Raw genomic sequence first — 27,651 nt, 5'->3', positions numbered from 1 at the left:
GGCTTCTCGACTGCCCCTGTGGAGGAGGAAGTGATCAGAGGGGTCCGGAGGCTGAGGCCAGGAGATGGGAGCGGGGCACAGTCAGGAGAGGGTGATGAGGTTGGGGGCTGGGCTGGTGAGGGCATCAGAGAAGACTGGACCGCGGGGGGTGGAAGAGGCTCACAGTGGATAGAGGTGAGGAGGCTGGGCCAAGCGAGGAGTGGGCTGGGCACTGGCCCCAGGCGATGGCACAGCAGAGCTGGGAGGTGTCTGGTCAGAGGGAGGCGGCCTGGCCTGCCGTTTGGCATCACTAGGGGAGAAGGATGAATAGAGCCTGGGGCCAGCTGCGGCGACAACAAAGGAGCATGGCTGGGGGAGGACCTGGGGCTGGGGGTGAGTGGGCAGGTGTAGGGGACCATCACAGCTGGGAGGAAGGGGCAGTGACAGCCTGAGCTGGATTTCTGGATGAACATGGGTCTGTATGTGTGAAGAGAGTTGAGGTGACAGGTGCACAGGCGACAAAGGGGGACGGACGGCTGGGGGCTGAAGGAGTAAGTCGAATTTGGTGCTGGGTCCTGGGGGTAAGGGCCGATGTAGAGAGCAAGTGGGAGCCAGGGCCGAGGAGGCAGGTGCACAGGCGACAAAGGGCGAGGGGCGAGGAGGCCGCGGGCAGCAGAGGGCGTGCGTCCCTGCACCGAGGGAGGTGGTCGGGGAGGGGTCCAGGCGCGGGACGCAGGCAGGCCGGGGGCCCGGGCCGCGCCGAGGCCGGCCTCTCCCAGCGCGGCGCCGAGGCCGTCGGCGGGGCGGACCCGGGCGCCCGCCGCCCCCCGCCCGGCCTCCCGCTCCGCACCCACCTCAGGCGCTCTTCCCGCCGGTTCCCGCCCCTGCCCCTGCTCCCGAGCCCCTGCCCCGGCGGCGGCGGGCGCGCAGGGGAGGGCCGCGCGGGCGAGGGTTGTGCGGGCGGCGGGCACGCGCACACACGGCCCCGCGCGCGCCGCCCGAGCCGGGCTCTCTCCGGGCTGCAGAGCCGGCGGTGCGGCCCCTCGGCGCCCGCCGCCGCAGCCCCGCCCCGGCCCGACCAGATTGGCCCTCAGTGCGCCCCGTCCCGCCCCTGCCTGGCTCTCATTGGACTTGGCTGAACGGCGGCTGGCCGGGTTCCCCGGGGGCGGGGCTCCGGAGCGGGGCGGGAGGCGGAGCCAGGACCCGGCCGGAGTCCACGAGCCCCGTCTGCCGCCGCTTGGGCCTGACGAGCCCTTGGGCGGCGTGGAGGTTGGAGGGTACCCTGGGTGTCCCCAGGCTTTCCTGGCCGTGACTCTCGGCAGCCTCCACTTCCTCAGCCCTAAAACAGGGCTAATACCTCTCAGGGTGATTTTGAGGGAACGATGGAAGGAGAAAATGGATGCGAGCTTGAAACCGCACAAAAGCGGGTTACCATGGACAGCGCTGGCCTTGCCACCTATCAGTCCGTCTAGTTCTAGGACTAATTTCTGTTGGTTTTGGCACCTGTTGGCAAGATTCAAACTCTTTAAACAGGGCTTCGAGCTGGCTGGTCCCAGTTCAGTCATGGTCGAGGAAGCGACACCGGTACAGACCCGAATTTTTTTTTTTTTAATTTGGTTGAACTGGAACCATAGCCAGAACGGGAAAAATTATCGGTGGAAGCCCTGTTAGAAACTTAATCTCCTTCTTAGAAAACAAGGGCAGCAGTACAGGTTGCATAGCAACCAAGTCTCTTGCCCTTCGGATTTGCTCAGAGTCGCCTCCCTCAAAGATGGCAGCTAACCAAGCTGCTTTGAATGTGTATCCTTCTCCTCAGTCCTGGCAATAACCCAATATCACGCATCAGGCTCCTGAAAGGGCTCACTATCTCTCTTCCGAGTAACATTCCAGGGCTTAGACTCAATTTTCTCACCTGGTTATGGTTCCAGGTCACTCACAATTAAAAAATTCAGATCTGTTCCAGTTTTGCTTCATTGGCCATGGCCAAACTAGTTCAAACCGGTTCGAAGCCCTGCTCCTAAACCCAAGATCTAATATTATTCCCTTCCTTGCTAACCTTTAGCCCTGATTGTGAGGATGGTGCTTCTTTGAAATTAACGTAGACACCTTAACTGGCAGACCAAGGCTCCCCCCTCCCAAGATGACTTCAGCCTGCTCTCCAGCCTTGCTTCCACCTCCCCTCTCAGCTGATTGAGGGGCTGGGGCCCCTGATTTAAGTTGGCATCTCTCTGCCTTTCACATAGGCTTTCTTCCATTCCCACCCTCAATTCTACCAGCTGACACTATCCTGCCTGCCAAGTCCCATCCTAAATCATACCTCCTGCAAAGCCATCCAGGACCCCTGGTGGCACCATGGTTAAAGTGCTCGACTGCTAACCAAAAAGTTTTTGGTTTGAACCCACCAGTCACTCGGTGGGAGAAAGATGTGGCAGTCTTGTTTCCATAAAGATTACAGCCTAGGAAACTGGGGCAGTTCTACTCTGTCCTTTAGGATCATTATGAGTCAGATGGCACACAACACCTACTGTCACCTAAAAACAAACATACCCTGAAAGTTGCAGCACTACACTGGTGTCAGAGCCCAGGCTGTGCTGCCAGCTCAGGGAGAGCACGGTTACCACATGAGAGCACTGCACTCGTTGATGCATGCCAACTAAGTTGCCTCTGACTCATGTACAACGAATGAACAAGACACTGCCCGTCCTGCATCATCCTCAGAATCCTTGCTCTGTTTGAGCCCATTGTTGCAGCCACTTTCAATCCATCTCATTGAAGGGCTTCCTCTTTTTCACTCTACTTCACCAAGCATGATGTCCTTCTCCAGGGACTGGTCCCTCCTGGTAACACTCATTACTTGTGGACAAGTTCTTGTGTGTCCCAAAGCAGTATCATTAGTTTCCTATGTCACTAACTTTCGGTGATTTTTGTCTTTCTTATTTATGTAACGACCCAGCTTCTGCATCTGGTTAAGTATCAGATATTGCAAAATCAACTGTTATAAACCTGTCACTGCTTGCAGCTATTTACCCAACTCCAGCAGCATTTTCTCCATTCAAACCAACCAAAACCCAGAAATAAACAGGATGCTAAAGCTGATTTTAACCCAAATTTTGTATTAATCAAAACAGCATCTCTGCTCCTTATAAAAAAAGATATTATTATAAATGAATTTACATAACAAATGAAAATAACCAATTTCATCTGCTTTACATATTTGGACAAAAAGAGCTGTATGTTTAAAACCACTGTTCTAAGGAAGAAAGTTTTAAGATAAAGTTGACTTAACTGTGAGGAGGTGAGGTAATAAACCATCCGGCAGAAGTCTCCATGTAAAAATGTTTATTTGTACTAATGTTTAGAATACAGGAACTAAAGAGAAAAAAAAAACAAACCAGGACCTCAACTCCAGAGCGACAGTAAATTAGTGCCTGCCCATGCCAAGGGAGGCCACTTCAGGGTACCCCGGAATGGACTGTCCCCGATTACTTCACGTCAGTGCCACCAGGCAGAAACTGAGGAATCAGGGCGTGAAGGCCTCACCAGCTGCTAGCGAGCGTGCAAGGGAAAAGGATGTCTATATGGTGTCCCTGTGACCCGGGATGCACAGGGCAGGGGGCAGAGGCCCCCTCTTCAGTTAAGGGCAGGAGGCTGAATGCCCAGGTCCAGGAAGAACAAAAGGAGGGTTCTGGAGGTAGGCTTTACATCGAGTTAAAAACAGGCACATTACCCACGTCTGTCTCCCTGTGGCCCCCAAGCTGCTGGCCTGGCCCCTGATGCTTCCCCTCGCCCCACAAAATCAAAGGGAATAAGGAGCGGAGCCAGGAAATTGAGAGCGGGTGAGCACAGGAGAGAACTGGGGTGAAGCTGTTGCTCCCCCTGGGGTGGGGTGGGACAGGGCAGGGCAGAGCCAGGGGTGACCAAGAGCGCCCTGGCTCAGGCAAAGGATCCTCTGTCGCAGGAACAGAGGGCCACAGCGGGCTGCTCTGGAGGGAGGCAGTGGCGAGGTCAAGCAGCACAAAGGGCATGAAGCTAGCCTCTCAGTCCCTCCCTCCCAGAGCTCCTGGCAGAGACCCCAGCCTGGCTCGCCTCTGGGCAAGGGAAAACCCTGGAGACCAGAGTGGAGGCAGAGCCCAGACAGAAGTGAGCTGCTCTCCTGCTCTCTCTCGCAGGACACTGTGTGAACCCTGTGACAACCAGGGCCTGGGCCCAAGGCAAGCCGAGTGAATGCACTTCATGGAGAGCAGTGAGGAGCTGGGCCTGCAGGTGCGCCCAGGGCCGTGTGCTGCTCCTCTCTCCCTGAGGACCTGGGGCCAGAGGCGGTCAGAGCTGCCACCCCAGCTTGCTGCTGCCAAAGGCAGGTTGGCGTAACTACCCCGAGGTTCTCTGGACTTGTGAAAGATGGGGGGGGGGAGGGGAGGGAAGGGATGGGTATGAAAACGAGAGAGGAGGAGAGAAAGAGCCCTAGATGTGCGGGGAGCAGGGAGCGGCACATCAAGAGGAGTTCTGGTTCTGGTAGATGGAAGCTTTCTCCTTCAACAGGTCCAGACACAAGTGGCAACTCCAACTGCCTGCAGAGGAGCATAACATAACGGGCTTAGGATGGGTTCCTATAATCCCAATCTACTGCCCTTCCTCTCTCTACACCCCCACCCAGAAGCAGGATCAACTACACGTGGGACGGGAGATGCTCTGCGGTAGCAAGGTATCATGGCTACTGTGGGCTGGGAAGAACCTCAGGTCTTCAAGTACACCAAAACAGTGCTTCTCAATGAGGAAGAAGGAAAGCGGCAGTCACCTGTGCGACAATTTCAGAATACAGATGCCCCGGGCCTATTAAATCAGTCTGTGGGAGCAGAAGGGCTGGGCAAATGTAATCTTCTGAAGTGCCCAGCTCTAGACTCATGATTACAGAAGGCCCAGACTTCGTCCTCATGATCCCAAAGGTTGGAATAAAGACCATGAAGGGAGGTGTTGGAGAAACCAGTTTTGACTTCCCATCAGTTAGGGCTTTCTGTGACCACCACTGGCAGACGGGCAGGCCCCCGGCCATCACCGAGGGGTCTGAGGACTGACTGGAAGATCTGGGGGTGGGCTATGATGATCCAACCTACTAGGGCCTGAGCTACTTTCACAGAAAACCAGGAAGTGATTATCCCTTAAAGAAAAAAACAGCTGGCTCATACCTTCTTTACTAACATTTACTAGGAATGGATTCTTCCACGCTTTTTTCTCCAATACAAAATTAGCCTTTGATACCTTGAAATTAACTATAAGCATAACTGCACATATGTGTTATCTGTACATTATTCTGGGGGAAAAGATCCACGGTTTTATCAGGTTTTCAGAGACACGTGTAAGACGGCCCACTGAAGGGGAGGAGTGACCCGTCCAGGCTCCAGGTTCAAGTCCCTTCTAGAAGGGAGAGGAAATGCACACTCAGGTTCAGAGCGCTGGTACTAAATCTCCACCTAAGCAAGGCTACGGAGTTTTCTGGACTGGATGGAGGAAAACATGTCCTTCTGGGTGATGGCTCTTTGCTTACTGTCTGTTTTCTCTCAGACTGTTTGCGAATACATCTGGTGTAATGTGCAAACACTGACCCTTTAAGTTGAGATGCTGGCAAGTATTCTGAACTGAGCCAAGGCAAAGTCCTTCCTCCTGATTTGGGAGGACAAACAACTGATAGTGTTAAGAACACATCCCTCAGTGTGTACTGCACGGGTGATTTTCTACAGCACTCATGACGTAATTGTTCTGAGTAAGAGATCCGGGCAACTTACCTTCAGGAGGCTCAGACATGGATGGGGTAAGACAGTACATGTGGTAGCCACGGTCGCAGTCATCACAGAAGAGCAGCTGGTCCTGGAAGGCAAGATGTAAGAGTGAGTCTGAATGACTGATGTGCCTCAGTTACGGCCCTGGAGGTGGGTAGGAACAAGGCTTCTGTAGACATTGCTGCCACTTCCAAGAGGGGCAGTGTAGGTGGAAGGTCAGAACAGATGACGAAGAAAAGACGGGTGGGAGACCACTTTTGTTCATCTCCACCCCAGACCAAGTTATCATCATCTCTCCCCTGGGTCCCACAAGAGCCTTCTAACTCATGGCTTCTACTCTTGTCCCCTACAGTCCATTCTCCACAGAGCAGCCAAAGTTACCTTTTTAACCTTCCTAAGACAGAAGGGCCACTCCCCTGATTAAAACCCTTCAGCAGTTTCCTACCGTACTTAGAACGGAGACCAAGGCCCCCAGATCTGGTGGTGCCCACCTCTCTGATCTCACCTCCCACCATGCTCTCTCACTCAGGAAGGCTCCAGTGGCCACAACGGCTTCCTCAACACATCGGGCTTGTCAACCTCACGGCCTCCGCACCCGCGGATCCTTCTGTGGGGATGCTCTGCCTTGAAATCTTCTTGGACTCGCTCCTTGTATCGTCCAAATCTCAACAAATACCACATTCTCAGAGAAGCCATCCCTGACTCTCAAATCTAAACCAGCTATCCAGTTACTCTCTATCGCATTACTGGTTTCATTTTCTTCACAGTACTCACAAAAGCCTCGCTCGTCTCCCCGCATGCTGCTTGTTCCCACAAGAATGTAAAGTTTCCTAGAAGCAAGGCCCTTGTCTTTGGTATCCTCATTGCCCAGAACAGTGCCTGACACATACTAAGTACTCAATGAACACCTGCCCAACAAGTCAGCGTTCTGGCCGTTGATGCTGGGGGAGGGGACATACAGAAGGAACCTTGCTCCCTTTTTGAAAAAACAAGTGTCCCTTAGCAGGAACTGTGGAAGAAGAGCGAAGCTGAGAAGGAGCCGCGCTGGCGGGCGCGGGGCTACGCACGTCGTTCTCGGAGGTGCCACAGATGTTGCAGCACTTGCACTCGATGCACTGCCAGCGGTAGGTCTTCACGGCCGCCATCATCACGGGGGTAAACTGAAGGCAAGACGGGTGCCCTGCAGGGTGAAGGGAGTCAAACAGGCAGCCGGAAGTGGGGGGAGAGGAGCAACGCCCACCGCCCCCGGCTACATCTTCGCAGGGGAGCACGGCAAACTGAGTAGCTGACACCCACTGGAAGCCGCCCAGGAAGAGGCCGTCGGGCGCTGTGTGCTGTGGCCGCCCTCTCCCGAGGGTGGAGGTACCTGAGCGGCCACAGTCAGAACAGGACACCAGCTCCTCAGGTTGTCCCGTCTTCTTGTTGATCTTCGAGTCCCCCAAACAGAAGTCACAGTAGTTGTTGGGCAGGGCCAACCCATCAGGACCTTTCTTAGCTACAGGGGGAAAGAGGAGAGCTTAGGTGACGCCCACTGGAGCCTCCGGGCCTGCTCAACACCCCTGTGAGGAGGGATTTTCCTAGCCAGGCCCACTCTGGCTCGCTCACCACCTCCTACACTCCAGCTTACATTTCTGTTCCTCGGACCTCTGGGAAACAGGGGTGGGTGGTTGGGAGTCTTCCTTGTCTTCACCCTCCTCCTCAGCCAAGTGGGAGTGGGCATAGTGGTAACTGAGGCCTGGTCGGTTCTTGTAACGTTTTCCACAAACTGAGGCGGGGAGAAGGTTGCCAAAGGAAAGGTGTTAGGACCTGAGCATGCTACATCCTGCAGTGCTCCCATTGAGGCAGAGGGCAACCACCCCCACCACCTATCAGCTCTGTCTTGGGACAGGCATTTAATGACAGCCCATTCCCTGAGCCAGGAGCATCAAGCCCCAGGACTCTCCAGCTTCTGAGGTTCTTCTCCCTCCTAAACCCAACCCTATGGGCGCCACTGTTTCTTCCACATGGGCCTTTTGGAAGTCTTAGCCTTTGCTCCATCGCCATCTGCCCAGGTCAGGAAAGGGAAGGGAATTTCTGTAGTCTTACACTTTGTCAGGAAAGGGGAAAGGCAAGGCAAAGACTCCAAGCTTCTCTCCCCTTAGTAAACATGGGAGGCGCATGCTACCCCATATGCACACGAAGCCCATCTTGGCCAGATGTGGATAAAGCAGTAAGGAGTGAGGACAGTCCCTTGGGGAGAACCTATCAACAGTGTCTGCCAGGGAATTCGGCCTCCAAAGAAACAAACCCATGCTCCCGTATCAGCGCCCTGGCCAGACTCCGCCACTGGCAAGGAAACCAGATGCCCATGAGGCATCTTGTAACCGTGGGCAGTGTTACTGAGGGCAAGGGGCCAGCAGGGAAGGAATGGGAGGAAGCAGGGGGTGGCATGATCGGGGGGAACAACAGCTGACCACCAACTGTCTGTTTGGGGGAAGGAGGAGCAGAAGGATCTATTTGTAAAGGCTCCTAGGATGCTTTTGAAGCCACCCCATGTGGTGGGCCCGAGCTGCCTAAGGAGCAAGTTTGTGGGAGCCAAGCAGTGCTAACAGCAGTCTTCAGGATTTTGAGGAGCAGAAGATCACCAACACTAGGCCACTCCTATTCCCAGCCCAGAGATTTTGAAACTAGCATCACAGCAAGTGAGAAAGGCAGGAGGAACAAGGGAGGAGGGGAAAAAGGATAGGAAAACCAAAAGTCTGAAAAGTTGAGAGAGCTACCTCTCTGGGGCGCTTTCGAGGTATGCTTTTGTTTGAAACTATCTGAAAGACAGAAAGAAAAGTCATGAGAGGAAGGCCTTGACACGCTTGAGACAGGAGCGGCAACAGCAGGAAAGCGGAGCAAACGAGAGAGAAACCCCAGTGGTGATGGTGCTCCCGGGGTGGAGGGACAGAAGTGGGGCGAGCCAGAGAGGAAGGGGGAGAACAGACATTGACAACTCAATGTTGGAGCCCTGGGGCCCTGGCTTATGGGGGCCAGCAGACCTGAATGCCATCTATTGAAGAGGCCAACCTGCCTGCTGTAGGGACCCCGTGCTACACATCCCCCGCCAGAAGGAAGCAGAGTGCTCGCCCCAGCATGCAGGTCCCACCCATCCTGTGGCAGAGGCAGGGCCTCCCAGGGGTCTCAGTGGGAGCCAGTCAGCAGCAGGACAAGCGTCCAGGCTGGTTTTACCACAACCCTCCCCCATCTCATATTCTGAGCAAGACCTGGATCCAAGGCAAGGACCCCCACCCTCTGTGAGGCACTCACTGTCACAGGCATAGGGCTTGTCCCTGTCCTCCAGGATGGAAGCATCCAGCTTCTTACGGGCACTGCTCACACCTTTACCCTGCCAAGGAGAACAAAAAAGTGCCCTTACGAAGGTGTTGTTAACTGAAGAGTTAATTTCTCCTGCAGGTGGCTGCTCTCACTCCTGAAGGAAAAAGGCAACCACAAGAAATAAAATGGTGGGACTCCAGGACCTCCTGCCCCAGGCAGCCCCCGGCCCCTCACCTTGGCTTTCCCCTTGCCCCGACGCTTGGGGGTGTCTTCTTCATAGTCCTCATCATCAAGGTCATCCAGGAAGTCATCGGGTTCTAGGATCCGCTGAGTGGACGGGAGGATGAAGACGGGCAGGAATCATGTGCATCCAAAAGCTCCCCCGTGATGGACTTGGCCAAGGCCACCCAGAGTGCCTGTGTCCTGGCCCCGCCCACTCTAGCCTCCATCAAGCGCCCTCCCAATGCTCTGGGCCTCTCTTCCCATAGCTCCCTAGCCTAGAATGTCTTTCCCACCATCTCCAAGTGACCAAATCAAATGCCCTGTTTTCACAAAGCTTTCCCTGAGACCCAAGTAGACTTCCCCTCTCCTGCCTCTGAACTGCCATACCCACATGATCGGGTCCCCTGCTGACATCTCACTTCCTTGATTTAAATTAGATCTTTGCTGCTTCGTTTTTGTGTGATCTTATGGCAAGGTCCTAAACCGCTCTGCTTTAACTTCTCAATTTGTAAAATGTGGACAATACTACCCACCTCATAGGCTGTTGAATAGACTGAAAGAGAAAATGAACAGAGAAGCATGTAGCACGGTGCTTAACGTATTTTTAACTCTTATGTTTATGTATGGATTTATCTTCCCTGTTGGCAGGGAGCAGGTCTGTTTTACTTATGTGATCCCAGGCACCAAAAAGGTTCTGTGACAAAAAAGGATGAATGACTGAGAGCCTGCAAAGAGAAGGAAAGGGCAGGCAAGACTGGGACGGTAAGAAGCCAGTCAGTACCACTCCTAACTGGGGAACGAGGCAGGAACGGCACTCCAGGGCTCGGCCCACTGGCCCACAGCTTCTGCTCCAGTTCTAATTACTGGATGGCCCCTCATGAAGAGGAAGTTGCTTTCCATCAAAGCTCTCTTCACTACAAGGGTGAAGCTCGTACCTTCCGTGCTCGACTGTTGGTCACGGGAAACTCTCCCAGGCTGTCATCGTCAACTCGGGGATCTGGGGCACCCCGCTTCTCCAGCGGGTCGGTGCGCAATAGAGCCTCTAGGCTGCTGCCATCCTGAGAGATCAGGCCTTCCTTTTTCAGGGTCTGGTCTGTGTCTGCAAGCCAGGTCACGAGGAAGTGAGGCTCAGAGGGCTGAAAGCAGACTGCCTGGAATCCACACAGTGCTGGGCTAACCAAAGGCCAGTCACTGTCTTCTGCTCTCTGGCTGCCCAGGAACCAAGAGACCCCAGATTGCACAGCACAGTTTCCTGTCTGTCTCCCCTACCAGACTGAGTTATTTAAAGGAAGGAGTCACACCTGATTCATTTTAGTATCTTTAGGATCTAGCACTGGGCCTGGTATGTAACAGGTGACTAGCAGGCCTCTTGCCACGTAGCAGGGAGGGGTGTGCCCTACCTGGTTTAATAGATGGGAAGGAAAGTCGTGGATCTTCTGGGGGATGAGATCGTCGCTTCTTCCGCCAGCGCCGGGCAGGGTAGGAGTATAGCTGCCCAGAGGCCAACCCTATAGGAGGAAGAAAGAGAAGTCAAGCCCTAATCCAGCCTAGAAAATAACACTAAAGTGCTACCTAGATTAGCAAGCCCCGCTTGAGTTCTAGAGGAAGGGACGAGTACGCACAGTGAGGGGTGGGCGGGGGGAGGGTAGTTAGTGGGGAAGAAAAATAGATGTAAGCTTATGGGCCTCTCCAGAAGCCCAATGACCTCAGCAGAGGAGACAACAAAGATGCTGGTATGAACCTAACCGTCTCATTCTCCCTGGGCTTCCAATCCTGGGAAAACCATATTCATCAAAGGTGGAAGGCGGCAGGGAAACCTCTCACTGGCTCACCGCCTATGCCTTGTACTAAGTCTGGAGCCTCACCTGGGCCCCGGTGTCGCTTTTCCATCCAGATGTAACAGTTGCTCTGGGCTACTCCAGTCTGTGAATCCAGGAAAGGCAGCCGCACGCTGCGCTCGGCACAGAGGCGGGCGTTGTAATTGTGGCACTGCTCCATGGCATCTCTGTAGTACTGCTCCCCAAGGCTGCAGGGGGCACAAACCAGAGGGTGTGCGTGTTGGGGGTGTGTGTGCAGAGTGTCCACCTCCCTTACCATCTGCTTCTCTAGAAGGCTCGAGGGACTGGGAGACTGTCTCATCACTGTCACCTGCCTCCATCTCTGCCTCACGGGACACCAAGCGCCTTCACTAAGCCATCAAAAGGAGTCACGCTTTACAAGTAAATCACAGCCTGGAACATGTGATTTTATCACGCGTCTGATCACATGAAGTCTAAACCCATAAAGCAGGAAAGAAAGTAATGTCTGTTCCAGGTGCCTCTCATGAGTCCAGCCTTGTGCTATCTAAGATGTTACTTCTCTCATCACTCACGAAGGAGGATGCAGATGTCGGCCCCTTCTCACAAACGTGCCAAGGCGTTCACAAGGTATGGGGGACCCGGGAAAATACACTTACATTTATATTTTAAAAATACATTACAGTATATTCAAACAATGAAATTCTATTGTATTTCAAATACTAAGTTAATAAAAGCCATAAATAAGAGAGGGAAGCCCTTTGTGTATCAGTACTGAACAACATCCAAGGTAACTAGAAAAAAAGGGCCAAGTACAGCGCTGAGAAACGGTACAGGCCACTGCTGCTCGTGTTGCAGTGGGAGAGGAGAGAAACCGCAGGCCTCCCAGAGAAATGCCGGCTAACTAGGGGACTTTTACCTATATGCTTTTCTTTACCTTTGGAATTTTGGACTAGATTTTTAACCAACTCGTAATTAACTCTAGATGTTGATTTTAGTCAGTGAAAGACATCTGCAAATCCCTGAACTTTGCTTGAAGTCTCTTTTTTATTGAGTGCCATGACTAATAGGAGGTTGCCTGGCACTAAGGCCCATCTTCAGCCCTTCCCCATTCCCACACCACCAAATTATACGGGAAAGAATCTTCTTGGACTCCAAAGGCTCAACTTGAAACCCGAATCAAGGGTAAACCTTTAAGTGCTTTAAAGGCTAGAAAACTACACAGTGCCAAGTCATAAGAAGCACATGTATGACGCAACCTTGTTCTCATCCTTCAGGGTTTAACAATTATTTCAGTACTGAAGCTTAAACTAACTGCAACAATTCATATATACATTTGATCAACCTTAAAATAATCAAACTGAAGGCAGAAGTGGGTTCTTTCCCAGTTGTATCTCCAGTACCCTTGAAGGTATCTGGTACATAATCAGACCTGACTTGGTCTGGAATGTCACCATGTGAGTGTGGACATTCGGTCAACCCATGCGGATCTGGGTGTCCCCCTTTATTGATTGGGGAAGCTGGGCTAGATAAGTTCTGACATATAAGAATTCCATGGCAGGGAGACCCCTGGCATGAGAAGCTTGAAAGAGTAAGTCTCCATCGCTTATGTCCATAACTTGAACTACTCCAACAAATCCTGCTCTGGAGTCCAAGGAGGCTTTCACTGAGCAGCCGCAGGAGGAGATGAAGGCACAGCTTAGCATGTTCTCAGCAACTGAAAAAGACACACACCACACACAGAGACAGTGGGAACAGAGGTACAGCCTGGCCTGACTCAATGAGCTGTAATTACTGTAATTTGAGGCAGGAACAAATCTTGGGTTGGAGAGCAGAGATGGGAGAGGCTCACATTTGCTCGCCTTTAGGAGGCAGCCATGTCCTCACTACACAGAGGAAAACTGGATAAACAAGGCTGAGCGCAGCAGCTCCTTTGTTTCTGCTGATGGGAATTGATACTGACACTGGGAAGCCAAATGGAAGGAAGAACCAGACTGGCTGAGGGCTGCAAAGTCAAGAGCAAGGAGGCTGGAAGTGGACTGGGGGAATGGATGAGAGAAGTTCTGTAAAAGCTTTTGGGAGTTAAGTGGCATTTCAGAAGGTGGGCAAACTGCTGTGGTGGGTAAGAGGGCTGGAAACGAAGCATGTGAAGGGGGAAGTCTGATGAGGACTGAGCAAGGGAGGAGATAGAGCTTAAGAACTCGAGGCTGCTGTAGCAAGAAATTCCAATCAAATATTATTCTCCAGATCTTGTTAAAACCAGTCAGCAGCCACAGCTATTTTATGCTACTATCTTACCACCAGATGCCCCCTGAAAGCCCTATGGGGCAGTTCTACTCTGTCCTACAGGGTCATCATGAGTCAGAACTGACTCGACGACAATGGGTTTGGTTTCACCCTGGAAGGAGCCCTGGCAGTGCAGTGGTTAAAGCACTTGGCTGATAACTGAAAGGTCGGCAGATCAAACGCACAAGCTGCTCTGCAGAAGAAAGATATGGCGGTCTGCTTCCATGAAGACTGCAGCCTTAGAACCCCATGAGGCAGTTCTACTCTGTTCTACAGGGTCGCTATGAGTCAGAATTGACTTGATGGCAATCAGTTTTTATCTTACTCTGGTAAGACCCCTTAGAGATGGTTTCACTTCTGACCCCATATTTGGGAGGGACAGAGAATTTACTAATTGAAGAACTCTTCTCCCAGGACAAGATGTAAGCCAGGAAATAAGAAGTCCTGACCTCAAGGTATAACCTCAGCTGTCAGAAGACAGGCATACCACAATCAAGAGAAGCACCAGAAAAGCAGCTCTTTCCAGGGTGAGAATGGTACAGGCAGAATGGATGCCCCTTCTGAAAGAGAGAGTTCTGCCTGGAATGTATCAAGTGTGGTCCAGAGTCCTCTGCAGCTAGAACTAAGGAGGACATAGGTGGTTCCTCATTATTGGTACTCAGCAACCAGGGGCTGGTGACCCTCACAATCTCCTCAGTTCTTTAAAGAGAAATAAAAAGTCACGTTGTATTTAAAATGGGCAAGGCACCCCTTACCAACTACCTGCTATTTCCCTGAAGAAAGTCTTCTAGCATGAAGACCCTCATTACTTATAACTCTTAAAACCTAGGCAAGCCTGACATTTCCTCAGTACAGTAAGGTTCTCTAGGTGGCAGCCTTGATTCTTTCTCAGGGATGCGTTAAACCAGTAGAAAACCTCCCCTCACAATAGGATGGGGGGAGTTAACCATGGGAAGAGCAGGGGAAACAAAGAACATTTGAGTCAGGAAAGATAACTATAGAAATGGTAGATCAACATTGTCATTCCCAAATTGAGGAAAATGTCAGCCTGAGAAGACGGCAGAGGGGAAACTGGAGTGGGCAGATCAGAGAGGAAGATAATGGTGCTGGGAGGAGGGGCGGCTGAAAGAGGCAGCAGGATAGAGCAGAAAGCTAGTTAAAAAAAAAAAAAAAAACCCACAAGAGAAGGCACTTAGCTTAATGCAAGCGGGAAAGCATTCTCACAGAAAAGGCTCCAGGCAGGGGGAAGACGCAATGTACCCTTATAGAAGGCTCTGGGGAAGAGCAGGACTCAATGACAGATGAGAAGCTGTGAAGCCCTTAGAATAGTCCCCCAACCTTCGCCTTTTCACCAGCCAAAACCTAAAGCCCTGGCTGGACAGCTACCTCTTAATCTTCCTCTGCCTGCACCAAGCCCGTTAAAAAAAACTTGCCCTACTGGCCCACAAGAGAGCCCTGGTGGCGCAATGGTTAAGCGCTGGGCTACTAAGTGAAAGGTTGAAAGGTTGATGCTTCGAACCTACCCAACCTGGCGATCTGCTCCCCTAAAGATTACAGGTTACAGCCTAGAAAACCTTATGTGGCAGTTTTACTCTGTCACATGGGGTCGCTATGAGTGGGAATCGACTGGACTGGTACCTAACAACGACACTGGCCCACGGGGTATTAAGCCATCTCAAAACTCACTCGAATCCTTCTTCTGGGAGGAGCTGCGGTCAAACCAAGTCCCAAAGCATCTTTAAATTCACAGGAAGCAACTAACAGGCCATTCTCCGTTTTTCCGACACCTCTAACTCTGAACTCTGCCTGAAATCCGCCCAGCACAGCGGTATCGTCTAGGACCAGGAATGCAGACCTAGACGTCCCTCCAGGATACATGAAGTTGTCGGGACTGCTTCCGTTCAGTCCCCGATGTTTTGACGGCCGGGACAGGCCGGCACAAAGGCCCGCTCCTCTTAAGCGCTTTCTCTTCCGGAGCTGCTTCTCCACAGATTCCTCCCAAGGAGAGCTGGAGTCTGGGGTCCCTGACAGCGCGCCCCCCGCCGTCCCGGGCGGCTGGGACACTGGGCCCCGCAGCCCTTCCCCGCACAGGCTCCGAGCCTGTTGCTCCGGGCCGGCTGCGGGGAAACGGTCGGCCCCGCTCCTCCGACTGAGGCGTCTCGGGAGGGGACCCGGGATGGCGTGTCTTCCGCAGGCGGCAAGGGCGCCATACTCGGGGTGTCGCAGGTCCTGAGGGAGCGCTCAGGCCACCAACCTCGCAGGGAGGGCCGTTGGGGGCTCCCGCCTGCCCCCTCCGGGCCTCCACAAGTTTCCAAAGAAGCGCAACGTCTCCTCCGGAGCCTCCTGTTGCCCTCCCCGCTAGGAGTCGCACCACGGCCTTCCCGGGCCTGGCTCTGCCTTCGCCTCGTTCCCTTCCCGCACCGCCCCCACTCCCAGGCCTCTCACAAGACCTCCCGGGCTCGCAGAGAAAGAAAGGACCACTCACAGCTTCACTACATTTTCCACCACGGCCGCCATCTTCCCTGCTCCTCTCCCTCAGGCCGGGAGGCCCCGGAGCCCGCAGCGCGCAGGCGCCGGGGCCGCGCCAGGGAGTGCGTTTCCTCGTCCCTCTGCGCAGGCGCCGCCCGGGCGCGCGCGCTCGAGAGCGAGCGCTGGAAAGTAACCTCCGTGCCCGTTAGCGGGCGTCGGGCAGGAAAGGTGTGAGGGAGCCAAAGGCAGCCCGACGCGCAGGCGCGACCGGGGACGGGCGCGCGCCCCGCTGCACCTGTTCTAGTCCCGCCTCTTCCATTTGGAGGAGCGGGAGGAGGGAGGAAGGATCTGCCCCACACAGAAATGAGAAGGCAAAAATGTTGGCGAGAACAGCCAGTGTTCCAGGGATGGTCTGGTGGGAGCGCATGCGTCTTTAACCACGTGGTTAACCCTTGTGCCTTTACTCATAGATGGGGATTGGTGGTATGGAAGGTGAGAGTGGTGCACAGCCCACTTGTGCCCATTTTAGGGAAAGGAAAGGAAGGGGAAGGGAGGGCGACAAAAGTTACCTCATCTTCCTGCCACCAAACCTACCCACCGAACTGCACTGAATACGTGGATATGGGAACCAAGGAGTGGAAGTGGGAGGTGCAGCCTCTGGCATTCTCAACTAATGGACCCTTTTGCAAAATGTTTTCTGTTTCTGCATCTCTGGGCTGGGCTCTGTCTGGTTTAGAGCCTTCAGGATCCAAGGAGCCCCTGGGTGGCATGAATGGTTGAGTGCCACTACTAGCTGAAAGGTTGGCGATTCAAACCCACCCGGAGGCACCTAGAAAGTCAGGCCTGACGATCTGCTTCCAAAAGGTCACAGCCTTGAAAACCCTATGGAGCAGTTCTCTGCACACATGGGTTGCCATAGTGGGAATCAACTCCAGGGCAACTAACAGGACCCAAGGAAGGAATGCGTCCACCCGGGGCTGGGGAGCACAATAAGGATCTTTTTAAATTAGTAGCCAAGACTGTCAAGAAGGAGCCCTGGTGGTGCAGTGGTTAAGTGCTGGGCTGCTAACCCAAAGGTTGGTAGTTCAAACCCACCAGCCACTCCTCAAGAGAAAGATGTGGCAGTCTGCTTCTGTAAAGATTACAGCTTTGGAAACCCTAGGCACAGTTTGCCCTGCGGGCATTTGCTAATCTGGAAGCTATGACTGTGAAATTTAGCTACTGGTTGGCAGTCTTTGGGGACAGGGACAAAAATCAAAACGCAGAGTCTGTCCAAGGTAGGAAATCAGATCCCCGGCCCCCTCCTAGACACACACACACTAAGTTGGGACTCCAACTTCCTCGGACTTGCAGCCCTGATCAGGCTACCTGGGTGGTCCAAAATGAGGTCTGGGACACATCTCCTTGTAAAGAACCCTGACCAGCCAAGATACTGGCTGAAAGCCAACGGAACATGTTCTGGGCCATGAAGGAGGGGAGTTATTCATACCAGCTACAGCTTCCTTGTAGAAAAAGTCTGTAGCTTCTACGTGTGTTTTTTTCTCGCTGTGTCAAATATATTTTTTATGTATTTTCATCCTCCATTCACTCTTGTACATAGGGTATGTTGGTGGTAAGGAACTTTAGAATTACTTAACCGTTGCGCCACCAGGGCTCCTTAGGGTGCATGTATAAGGAACCCTGTTGGCACAATGGTTCAGTGGTCAGTGGTTTGAACCCACTCATCTGGTCCATGGAAGAAAGACCTGGCAATCTGCTTCCATAAAGATTACAGCCTAGGAAACCCTGTGGGACAGTTCAACTTGGTCACATGGGGTCACTCTGAGTGGGAAATCGACTCAATAGTACCTAACAACATTTGTATGTATTTTAAGAGTAAACACTAATATAAGACATGCATGGAAGTTGAATATCCATAACAGTAGACCCTTAGAAACACTGGTAATTTTTCTGGCTGTCCAACAACTTTTCTTCCTATTTTGGGGACACGGTACCTGAACCCCATTATAAAAGCTGAAGAGGTACAGTCCCTTTTCTCCCTACCCCTGGCTACCTTGGAGTAAGCTGGTAGTCCAAGTTCAGTCAGGTGCTTCAGGTCCCCTCCCTAGTTCTTTATCCACCCCATGTCACAGCCCTAAGTGGTTCCCGGGGTCCTTTGGCTGGTGCCTGATGTAAGGTGGATCGAGAGAGGTCCAGGGGGACCCAGCACAGAAATGTCCTCCTTCTGTGGCTACTCTGGCCTCAGCTCAGCTCCAGGGTGAGGTGGTGCCTTCAGGGTGGGTGCAGCAATAAGGAAGTGTCTCTTTTTCTTGTCTTTCCCTTCCAAGGCAGAAGAGAACAAACGCCCAAGCACTGAGGAGGAGCTTGCAGGCAAGAAGGTGCTGGGCCTTCAGCTCCCTAACCCTTTGCCTTCACAAACTTTACCAGGGCACTGAGGTACCAGAGTAAATGATGGTGAGGAACTGCTATGTGACAGAAATAGCACTGACCTTGGAGTCTGACTATGTGAGACTGAGTTTTAACTTCTGTAAAATGGAGCTAAAGATACCCACCTCACAGGGTTATTGAGAAAATTAGAGATCACTGTTCCAAAATGGTTGTGGTGTGTGACTTGGGGCTCCAGAAAGGCAGGACTCTGATGTTGGAAAAGTGGTTCAAATCACCTTAGAGCAGTTTTGCTTGCAAGGCTGAAGCTGAGGCAATGGGGGAGCTCCCAAAGGATTTGAAGCAGGAAAGAACAGTCAGACTAGGTTTCAAAAAGGCACCACCCAGGCCAGTGAAGAGCGGCCCGGAGATCACAGAATCACATCTGATCACCTTTATGTGCCCTGACACCACGGCACTGGTCCCAGCTGTTTTCTTCATCACACTGTTTTCTTCATAGCATCCACCATTGTTGGAAATCATCTTACCTGTTTACAAACGTTATCAACCTCCTCCCACGCTGGAATGTCAGCTCCAAGAGAGCAGGGATCTAGTCTGTCTTGTACCCCAGCACCTGGAGCCACACCTGGCACATGGTGGATGCTCAGTAAACAGCTGTGGCTCCAGCTGATGGGCAACACGGCCAGGTCTGTCCCCCACTCCTGCATGCTCCCCAGCCCCCTGATGCCAGAGAATCTCCCTGAGAGTCCCCTGTACAGCCTTTGTGCTTCGTCTTACCCTTGGGTCTCCTCCAACAGACCCTGGCTGCCTGGGCACGACCAGCCCCAAGCCCAGCCCACACCAGCCAGCACCCAACCAATGTGGGAACGGCCACAGTTGGTCACTTGGTCTGTTCCTGCTCCATCCTCACTACAGCCAGGGCCTAATCCCCACAAAGGCCTCTCGGACTGGGGTCCCCTGCAGGGTGAGTTCGCAGTGCAGACAGTGGCCCAGCTTCAGGAGGAAACCTAAGACAAACGGGACAAGGCATGGGAAGACAGCCACCAGCAGCACCAAGTTTTATTACAACCAGAATCCCCCAGTCATGTGGAAGGGGACTAAGCAGGACACCTTCAGTCACTGCTGTGATGCCCCCGGACTAAGATGTGAAGCCAAAGGTCCCAAACCTCCACCTGGCTGAGCCCTGCCTTCCTCACCCCCACCTCCCCCCACCAGTCAGGACACCCCACTGGACTGAGCAGAAAGGAGGTGAGAAGGGGAGTTCTCTTCAGCACAGCCTTTACCCAAGGAGTCTGAGGAGAGGAAGAGCCATTGTCGGGGGGTTCAGGGCTGTTTGGGCCGGCGCCTCTTGCCCATGTCCTTGGTGGGCTGTTAGGGGGAAGCCATGTGGGCACTCTGCCCATGGATGAGGATGGAGGGAGAGAAACAAAGGCTCAAAGTGAGAAACCACGGCCACCACCAAACAGGTGGGACCTGGGGTCTGCCTCCTAGGCCAGGGCTGTGTCCACACACTGCCCTGAATCTGCCCGGCCTGGCTGCAGGTGCTACGTGGGGATCTGTACGCGGTCCAGGTCCTGGTCCTGGTCCATGATCTGGAGCACATCATCCAGGATGGAGGGCCCCAGGTCCACGTGCAGGGAGAGCAGGGAGCTGGCATGGGACAGGAAGGGCTCCTCTGCCCCGGACTGGGGGGTCAGCCCGTTGCGGGCAGGGCCAGCCTCTGGAGTCCTCCAGATGTCCACGTCCCCTGCCTCCTGCGGGGAGGGCTGGGAGGAGGGTTGAGGGGTCTCCAGGTGCAGCCGAGGGGGTTTGGGTGGGGCCTGGGTGGGGGGCAGGGTGAGGGCCTGGGGTCCCCCGATGACTGGGAGGGAGATGGCATTCTTGAGCAGTGGCGACGGCCCGTCAGGGAGCTCTCGCTCGCACATGGTTGCTGTGCGTGTGAACTGGAAGGGGAGGTCCAAGGTGCCGTCCTCTTCGGGCCCCTCAACTGCTGTCCCCGGCAGGAGGTGGAACTTGCCCTGCAGGAAGGAGATGTCGCCAAACATGTCACCACCACCACCACTGCCGATGTGAATGGTGTGGCGGAAGTCCCCCAGCGGTGGGCTGATCATGTCCGAGGACAGCAGATCCCGTAGCTTCTCCTTCTTGCCCTTGCGGCTGCCGCGCTTCAGGTAGATAGGCACTTTGGTGGACATTGTGACCTCAGCACCTGGGCCTGGTGCCGAGACCGAGGCCTCACGCTGCCCTCTCCACCACCGTCAACCGGAACACCAGCTCCAGATGGTGGTTTCAGGCACCAGAACTTGTCAAAGGGACTAGGGTGTGAGGCCTGACCAGAGTTGGTCCAAGGAATTAGACAAAGGAAGATTGGAGATTGACAATGGAAGTTGGAGAGTTGAGATGACAAAAGTCACTTTCTCTCTGGAAACTGGAAGCAGAAAGGTGGAAGTCTTGTAGGTAGCAAGGCTCTTTGATCTTGTCCCCTCAAATTTCTCCTTGGTCCAGGGCTGAGGAGTTGCCGTGCTCTGAAACATGAAGGGTAAAAGTCAAGGACAGAAGGACAAAGGTCAGAAAGCACCCATCTTGTTCCTGAGAATCCCACATCAGCCCTGGGAGCCCGGGTGAGGCTACCCTCCTGAGAAGAAGACATGTCTCCTCACTCACAGATCCAGTCGAGAGTCTGGATCACCAAGGCAGACCCCCTGCTTGGCATGTGGGGAAACTGAGGCCTGGGCACTTGAGTTTCAGGCCAAAGTCACACACAAAGTCCTGGCTCAGGTCTCCTGCCTGGTCTCGCCCCCTACCCTGACCTCCACTGTACATTGTCTGTGCCCCATGACGTGACAAGTGACAAAGTAGGGGTCTCACACACTTGTCTCCAGACCCTCCTTGACTGAGGACAGAGATCTTGTCACCTGTTTCTCCCACCCAGGCCTGGCATGGGCTAGATGCACAGCAGGTGTTTAAACACCTCCGAGTTTCTCTATTCTCCTCCCCCGGGTTATGAGTTCCTTCAGGGAGGGCCGAGTCTAATACCGGTTCTGTCCCTCCCCCCACCTAGCCTCCAAGAGGTGAGTAGAGGTATTGCTGGGAGCTCTGCTCTGTGCCTGGCGCTCGGCTGAGCTCTTCGCAAACACATCTCACTTCATCATCACAACTACTCTCTTGTCCCTATGTAAAAATTATTGCTGTAAGACATTTTGGAGGGATTCCCACAAGGTATCCTAGAAGGTGAGAAGCAAAATGCATGACACGTAGACCATCCCATTTATTGAAAACACTTAGCAGCTCCTCACCGTTCTCAAACACACACGTGATCTACCTACCTAGACCAGTCTGTACAGGTTTATATCTTATATAAGAACAGAGAAGAATCTGGAAGGCCAGTACTAGGTTGTAATATGGGCTATCTCGACTGGGATGGGGGGTCACCAATGGGGGAGGAAAGGTGTCCTCCATAAAAGTTCTCTTTGATCCTATTATCCTAAAATGACATACCCACTAAAACCCACTGCTGTCGAGTCAATGACATATATGCATGATATATGTATGACAGCAGCGATTGTGAGGATGGCACAGAGCTGGGCAGTGTTTCTTTCTGTTGTGCATAGGGTCGCTATGAGTCGGAACCAACTTGACAGCACCTAACAACGACAATGTATTATATATGTGTATACACATAAAATGAAAGGACGGACACCAAAATGATAGTTTTTTTTGGTAAATATGTATGTAACAAAACATCTAGCATTTCAGTAATCTTCATACGCACCCTTCAGTAACATTAATTATGCTTATTGCGTTGTTCAACCATCACCCTTAGCCATTCCCAACTTCTTCCATCAGATGGAGCCCTGGTGGCAAAGTGGTTAAGAGCTATGGCTGTAAACCAAGAGGTCAGAAGTTTGAATCCACCAACCACTCCTCGGAAACCCTATGGGGCAGTTCTATTCTGTTATAGGGTGACTGTGAGTCGGAATCCACTCAATGGCATCAGGTTTTTTGTCATCGTTGTTGGTTTTTTTAAGGTAGCTAAGATTTCAGGGGAGCCCTGGTGGTGCGGTGGTTAAGCGTCCAGCTGCCCACCAATAGGTTGGCGGTTCGAACCCACCAGCTGCTCCATTGAAGAAGGATGTGGCAGTCTGCTTCTGTAAAGATTTACAGCCTTGGATCCCTATGAGCAGTTCTACTCTGTCTTATAGGGTGGCTATGAGTTGGAATTGACTTGATGGCAGTAAGTTTATTTTTTAAGATTTCAGGTGACTTTTTCTTTTTTGCCCATACATTTATAAGTTCAAATCCTTCATCATAAGCACGTATTATTTATGTGGACATATGTTAACTGGAAGGTTGGGGTCTACCCAGAGGTGCCTTGGAAGAAACGCCTGGTGATCTACTTCTGAAAAATCAGCCACTGAAAACCCTATGGAGCACAGTTCTACTCGGACACACATGGGGTCACCATGAGTTGCAGCTGAATTGATGGCAACTGCGTTGGTTTTTTTGGGTTTATTATTTATGTAATCTGAAAAAAATCAGGTTATTTCTATGTGGAAAAGGAAAATATAACCTGAAAGGCTGCAATACTAGTTTAACAGAAAAAGGCTGTTTAGGGATTGAATTATGTCCCCCCAAAAATGGGTTGTAAATCCTAACCCCCATACTGTGAATAGGAGCCCTGGGGGCACAGTGGTTAAAGCAAGAGACTGCTAACCAAAAGTTCATCAGTTCGAACTCTCCAGCAGCTCCGTGGGAGAAAGATATGACAGTCTGCTTCCGCAGAGATGTACAGCCTTGGAAGCCTTATGGGGCTGCTGGGAGTCAGAAGCAACTCGACAGGAGTGGGTTTGGTTTCTTGATTTTAAACTGTGCATGTAATCCGATTTGGGAATAGGAATTTCATTGTTATCCTAATGAGGCCGTATCACTGTAGGGTATATCTTTTAATCACTTAAAAAAAAATTTATTTGATTTCTGTTGTTGTTGAGACTATACACAGCAGAACATACGCCAATTCAACAGTTTCTACCTGTGCAATTCAGTGACATTGATTACATTCTTCGAATTGTACAACCATTCTCACCCTCCTTTTCTGAGTTGTTCCTGCCCATTAACATAAACGCACTGCCCCCTAAGGTTCCTATCTTTCTAGTTGCTATTGTCGATTTGATCCCATATAGATAAATCTGAAAGGAGCACAGCGCTCAAGGCAAACATTCTTTACTAGTTAAACTACACTATTGTTTGGTTTTAAGATGACTTCAGAAAATATTTGTGGCTTAAGGTTTAAAGATGATCTCAGGGCAATCGTTTCAGGGGTTCATCCAGCCTCCAGGGCTCCAGAAAGTCTGGATTCCATGAGAATTTGAAATTCTGTTCTATATTTTCCCCCTTTTGTTCACAATTCTTCTACAGAATCTTTGATCAAAATTTAAACCAATTACTTTTGAGATACAAAACAGCAGATTAGAGACAAAGACAAGGATGCACAAATGGGGGAAGACAGATGTCACATAAAGATCACCAAGGAACCGAGGACCTGAAGCTGAAAGAGACAAAGATCGCCTCCCAGAGCCAACAGAGAGTGAGCCTTTCCTTAGAGCTGGTACTCTGAATTCAGGCTTCTAGCCTCCTAAACTGTCAGAAAATAAATTTGTGGGATTTCTGTTACAGCAGCACTAAGAACCTAAGACAAAGGCAAACCAAGCAAGCCTTTCTTCTAGCTCTGAGGCGGGGGATGCACATTAGGCCTGATGGGCCGCCTACCAGGGAGGGAGCCCATGTGTAGAATAGAGCACAACAAAAAATTGAAAACGAAAAGAAAAAAACTTGTCCGGGGCACCCATCAGGTAAGACCAGGACCAGGATTCAAGTCAGGTAAGCCTGATCTCTCCCACGACCTGCACCCCCCCAGGCCAGCCAGGGGCTGAGCAGATGGGCAGTCAGCCTAGGAGAGGCTGTGCGATGGCCTGGCAGGGAGGCTCTGCTGATGCCTCTGGTCCAGTCCTTCACCCTGGGCAGGTGAGGGTGAGAATTCATCCCCAAGGGGAGTGTGGGTCTGGGGGCTGGGAGGAGGGGAGCAGGAAGGAGGACGCAGGAGGAACAGAGTTCCAGTGCTGCCCCCCACCCCCTGCCGCCCAGGCCTCACTCAGGAAACCACCCCCAAGACCGGACACCCTGGGTCAGTCAGGCTGAGCCACACAGGCCAGACATCTTGCCCCTCTTGGAGCACCTGCAGCTTAACAGGAAACAAAGGAATGACTCTCCAGTGGCCAACTTCCAGCTGGACTTAGGAGGCGCTGGGGGAGGGCAGGGGAGGGAGTGGAATCCCACCACCCATTCATCTAAGAGACACTGACCTGTGCCCACCGTGCCCACCAGGGCATGCTGACAAACATCAAGTCTGCCCCCTCCTCAGGCAAGAAGTCCTGAGTGGTTTTTCCTGCCTTTTCCCATCCATGGTGGGGAGGGGACTGATGTGTGGGATTCGCCCCAGAGCCCAGGCCAGGTTCACTCCCACCATTAAACAGGGCTGCCAAGAGGGGCTGAGTGTTTCCACAACAAACTGGGCGTCCCTGACAGCTGCCTTACTCTGAGCCAGAGGTAGCCGCCCAATTCCAGATGTGGGGAGAGCAGAGGCTAGGGGAAGAGGGTGGGACCAGCATCAACCACCCGGGGGAGAACTGGGAGAGTACAGCCATCAGGGCCCAAGTATTCAGACTTGGCAACAACCAGACCCCAGCTCCAGCCTGGCCCTTGAACATTGAACAGACCAGTTCCCGTTTTCATGCTCAGCAACGGCACACTGGTGTAACTCCTGTCCTTTTACAGAGGCAGACACTGAATCACAGAGACGTTAAGTAACCTTGTCAAGGTCACTCAGCTAGTAAGTGGAAGAGTGAGCACTGTTACCCTGGCTGGTCCAACTGACTCCAATATAGTGGGGTCACGCCAATGTGTCATCTAGTTGGGGTGCAGGAGAAAAACAAGCTTCCAGCTGGAGTGCTGGACCAGCCCCCCAGGCCTCCCCATCTAAGTCCCACTTCTTGCCCACCCCCCGCTCACCTGCAAGTGTCCAGGGATAGGAGAATAAACTCTCCACTCCGACAAGGCTGTGGGGAGTTGGGGCTGGCTGCCTGCAGTGGTGGGAAGCAGTTAGGAGCCGTACCAGGTCTCTGGGCCTGTCCTGGACAGGGTCTCCTTCAGAGCCCCTCCTGCCACGAAGACTACTGGTCCACCCCTTCAATACTGGGGTGTTCAAGGAGCCACTCCTTGATCTCAATCAGGAAACGGACCTTGAATCCAGCCTAGTCTGGGACTCACTCTGTGACCCTGGGCAAGACATCTGTCCTCTCTGGGCCTCACCTTTCCCATCTATAAAGTGGGGCTGACAGTAAAGCCATCAGGAGTAGCTGCTGGAGCCCCCACTGTCACACTGCAAGCACCTGTACAGCAGGGCACGGGAGTCACTGTCAATCCCATCATTCACACACATGGCAAATGTCCGCAGGCCCAGCCTCAGGCACTTTGGTTCTTCGGGGACAGTACCGCGAACAAGACCGAAAATGAATGGTCCCCAGCCCCAGGCGACCAGCCTCCTCCGCCCGCTGGTGTCACCCATGAGGAGTCCCCCTCGCCACCCGCGGGGTCTCCCTGGGTTCCCGTGCTGAGCTGCGCCCAGCTCCGCGGCCGCTAGGTGGCGCGCGCGCTCCCGCCACAACCCGCGTCCCGCCGGGGTCCGAGCGCGCACGGGTGTCTCTGCTAGCCTGGGGCTCCACGCCCGCGCCCCCGAGGGGCTAGGCGTTCCAGTCCCGTGTGCGAACGGTCTGCGGGGTCTTTTTCTCTGGGGGCGGGGTGTTCTGTTCTCACAGCAGACAATCCGAGAGAAAGGGGCGGCGGGGACCCTGCCCCGTCGCTCGGGGAGGAGCCTCCCACTGCTTTCCGGCCTGGGCGATGTCCGAGCGTCCGCTGGGCTCAGGGCCAGCGCTCCGGCGTGCGGCCCCTGTCCCTCCCTCGGGCCCGGCTCCGCAGCCCCGGCTCGGGTTCCGGCGCCCACTCCTCTCCTCCCTTTCCCGGGCGCCGTCCAGCCCAGCCCTGCTGGTTTCAGGGTGCTCGGTGGCAGCGGCTAAGGACAGGACAACTCAGCCGTCGGCTAAAAATACGACCCTATCCCGGGCGGGCCGCTGGCGGCGGAGGGCGCTCCGGGCTCCTGGGTGGGGGCGGAGGCTCGGGGCGGGGTGCAGGGCCCGCGGGGATGCTTGAGCTCGGGGCGCTGAGCCCGGCAGGCGTGGGGCGGAGGGCTCCAAGCAGGGTGGAGGCGGGCCGGGGCGCTCGGGTTGGGGGCGCGGAGCCCGGCGGGCGTGGGGCGCGGGCGGGAAACTCCGAGGAGCTCGAAGCGCCCGCTAGGGACTGCGCGGAGAGGAGACGGGGGCTAGGGCGTGAGCTGGAGCGGGGCGCAAAAGGGATAGGCCTCTCGGGGGTCCCCCCGGAGTCGCGGAGGGGGCTTCAGAGTCCCCGCATGGACTCACCGTGAGGCGCGCTGGCGGCAGGCGGCAGACGGCGGGCGGCAAGAGCTGCGCAGCCTGACGGCGGGACACCCGGACCGACGCGGGCTGGGAACTTGCTTTGCGGACCACGACCCTCGAGGCCCCGCCCCGGCTCTCAGAGCCAATGTCGGGCCGTCCAGCCAGGGCCCGCCTCCGGCTGCGTCCCCGCCCAGGGCTCGCTCTGCGGAGGCGAACGGGTCCGCAGACGTGCGTGCTTTGGCTTCGGGCCTAGCTGGGGCCGCGTCCGGCGAGGACGCATCAAGTTCCCTGGTTGGACTCCGCGGAGTTGGGCAGTGCCCGTCGGGGCCCAAACCCTTGGTTCTAGAAGGACTCAAGGGGGCGGTGGCAGGAATTCGCTGAGTGACCTTGGACACGTTCCCTCCCTGGAGGGCTAGGTCCGGGGGAGGAGCCCGCGTGTGTGCTCAGTGACTGCAGAGGGCATGAATGAAGCCCCGCAGGCGCCCATGTCCCAGTATTACGGACTTCCGAGAGCTTTGAAGAGCTTTCCATCCCCTAGCAAACAAAGTAATGAGAGTTAGCCATGCGCCCTGTGCACCGAAGTGGAGAGTGTGCAGGCAGCGAGCCTGGAGCGGGGAGGGGGTGGATCCTAGATTTAGACTCATTCATTTGTTCTTTCTTTCGTTCATTCATTCATTCATTCAGTACCACACAAACACACCCGCTGCTGTCGAGTCGATTCCGACTCCTAGGAACCCTATAGGACCGACTAAAAAGGCCCCATAGGGTTTCCAAGGAGCGCCTGGTGGATTCCAATTGCTGACCTTATCCTTTAACAGCCAAACTCTTTACCACTGTGTCACCAGGGTTTCCTTATACAGTACAGGATACATTCATTGAGAACCTGCTCTGACAGGCAGACCCTGGGCTAAACGC

General features: G+C 53.7%; 2 protein-coding genes across 2 annotated transcripts; both read right to left on the bottom strand.

The window, feature by feature from the left end:
• Window positions 1-3,301: 3,301 nt before the first annotated feature.
• Window positions 3,302-15,951, bottom strand: DPF2 (double PHD fingers 2). The gene is made up of 11 exons (XM_049892458.1): window positions 15,843-15,951; window positions 11,141-11,301; window positions 10,676-10,783; window positions 10,211-10,374; window positions 9,288-9,380; window positions 9,045-9,123; window positions 7,381-7,518; window positions 7,120-7,248; window positions 6,821-6,933; window positions 5,760-5,841; window positions 3,302-4,547 (listed from the first exon to the last, which is right to left on the bottom strand). The coding sequence occupies exons 1-11, from the start codon at window positions 15,872-15,874 to the stop codon at window positions 4,471-4,473; spliced, it is 1,176 nt and encodes a 391-aa protein (XP_049748415.1). The 5' UTR covers window positions 15,875-15,951; the 3' UTR covers window positions 3,302-4,470.
• Window positions 15,952-18,873: 2,922 nt separating this feature from the next.
• Window positions 18,874-27,011, bottom strand: CDC42EP2 (CDC42 effector protein 2). The gene is made up of 2 exons (XM_049892456.1): window positions 26,740-27,011; window positions 18,874-20,736 (listed from the first exon to the last, which is right to left on the bottom strand). Exon 2 carries the CDS (start codon window positions 20,404-20,406, stop codon window positions 19,756-19,758), a length of 651 nt encoding a protein of 216 aa, XP_049748413.1. The 5' UTR covers window positions 20,407-20,736; window positions 26,740-27,011; the 3' UTR covers window positions 18,874-19,755.
• Between the last annotated feature and the right edge of the window lie 640 nt (window positions 27,012-27,651).

Source organism: Elephas maximus, chromosome 7 (assembly GCF_024166365.1).
Source record: "Elephas maximus indicus isolate mEleMax1 chromosome 7, mEleMax1 primary haplotype, whole genome shotgun sequence".
Lineage (NCBI taxonomy): Eukaryota > Metazoa > Chordata > Mammalia > Proboscidea > Elephantidae > Elephas > Elephas maximus.
Note: the sequence above shows the minus strand (reverse complement) of the source record. Positions and strands in the feature narration are given on the sequence as shown.

Bases quoted from the DNA above. Each gene is read 5' to 3' on its own strand.
- CDC42EP2 (XM_049892456.1), bottom strand. From the start codon at position 20,406: ATGTCCACCAAAGTGCCTATCTACCTGAAGCGCGGCAGCCGCAAGGGC.
- DPF2 (XM_049892458.1), bottom strand. From the start codon at position 15,874: ATGGCGGCCGTGGTGGAAAATGTAGTGAAGCT. The intron at 10,375-10,675 runs GTAGGGCACACC...CCTGGCTTGCAG, and splicing joins CTTCCCATCTATTAAACCAG to ACACAGACCAGACCCTGAAA. The intron at 6,934-7,119 runs GTACCTCCACCC...TTCACCCTGCAG, and splicing joins TTCTGACTGTGGCCGCTCAG to GGCACCCGTCTTGCCTTCAG.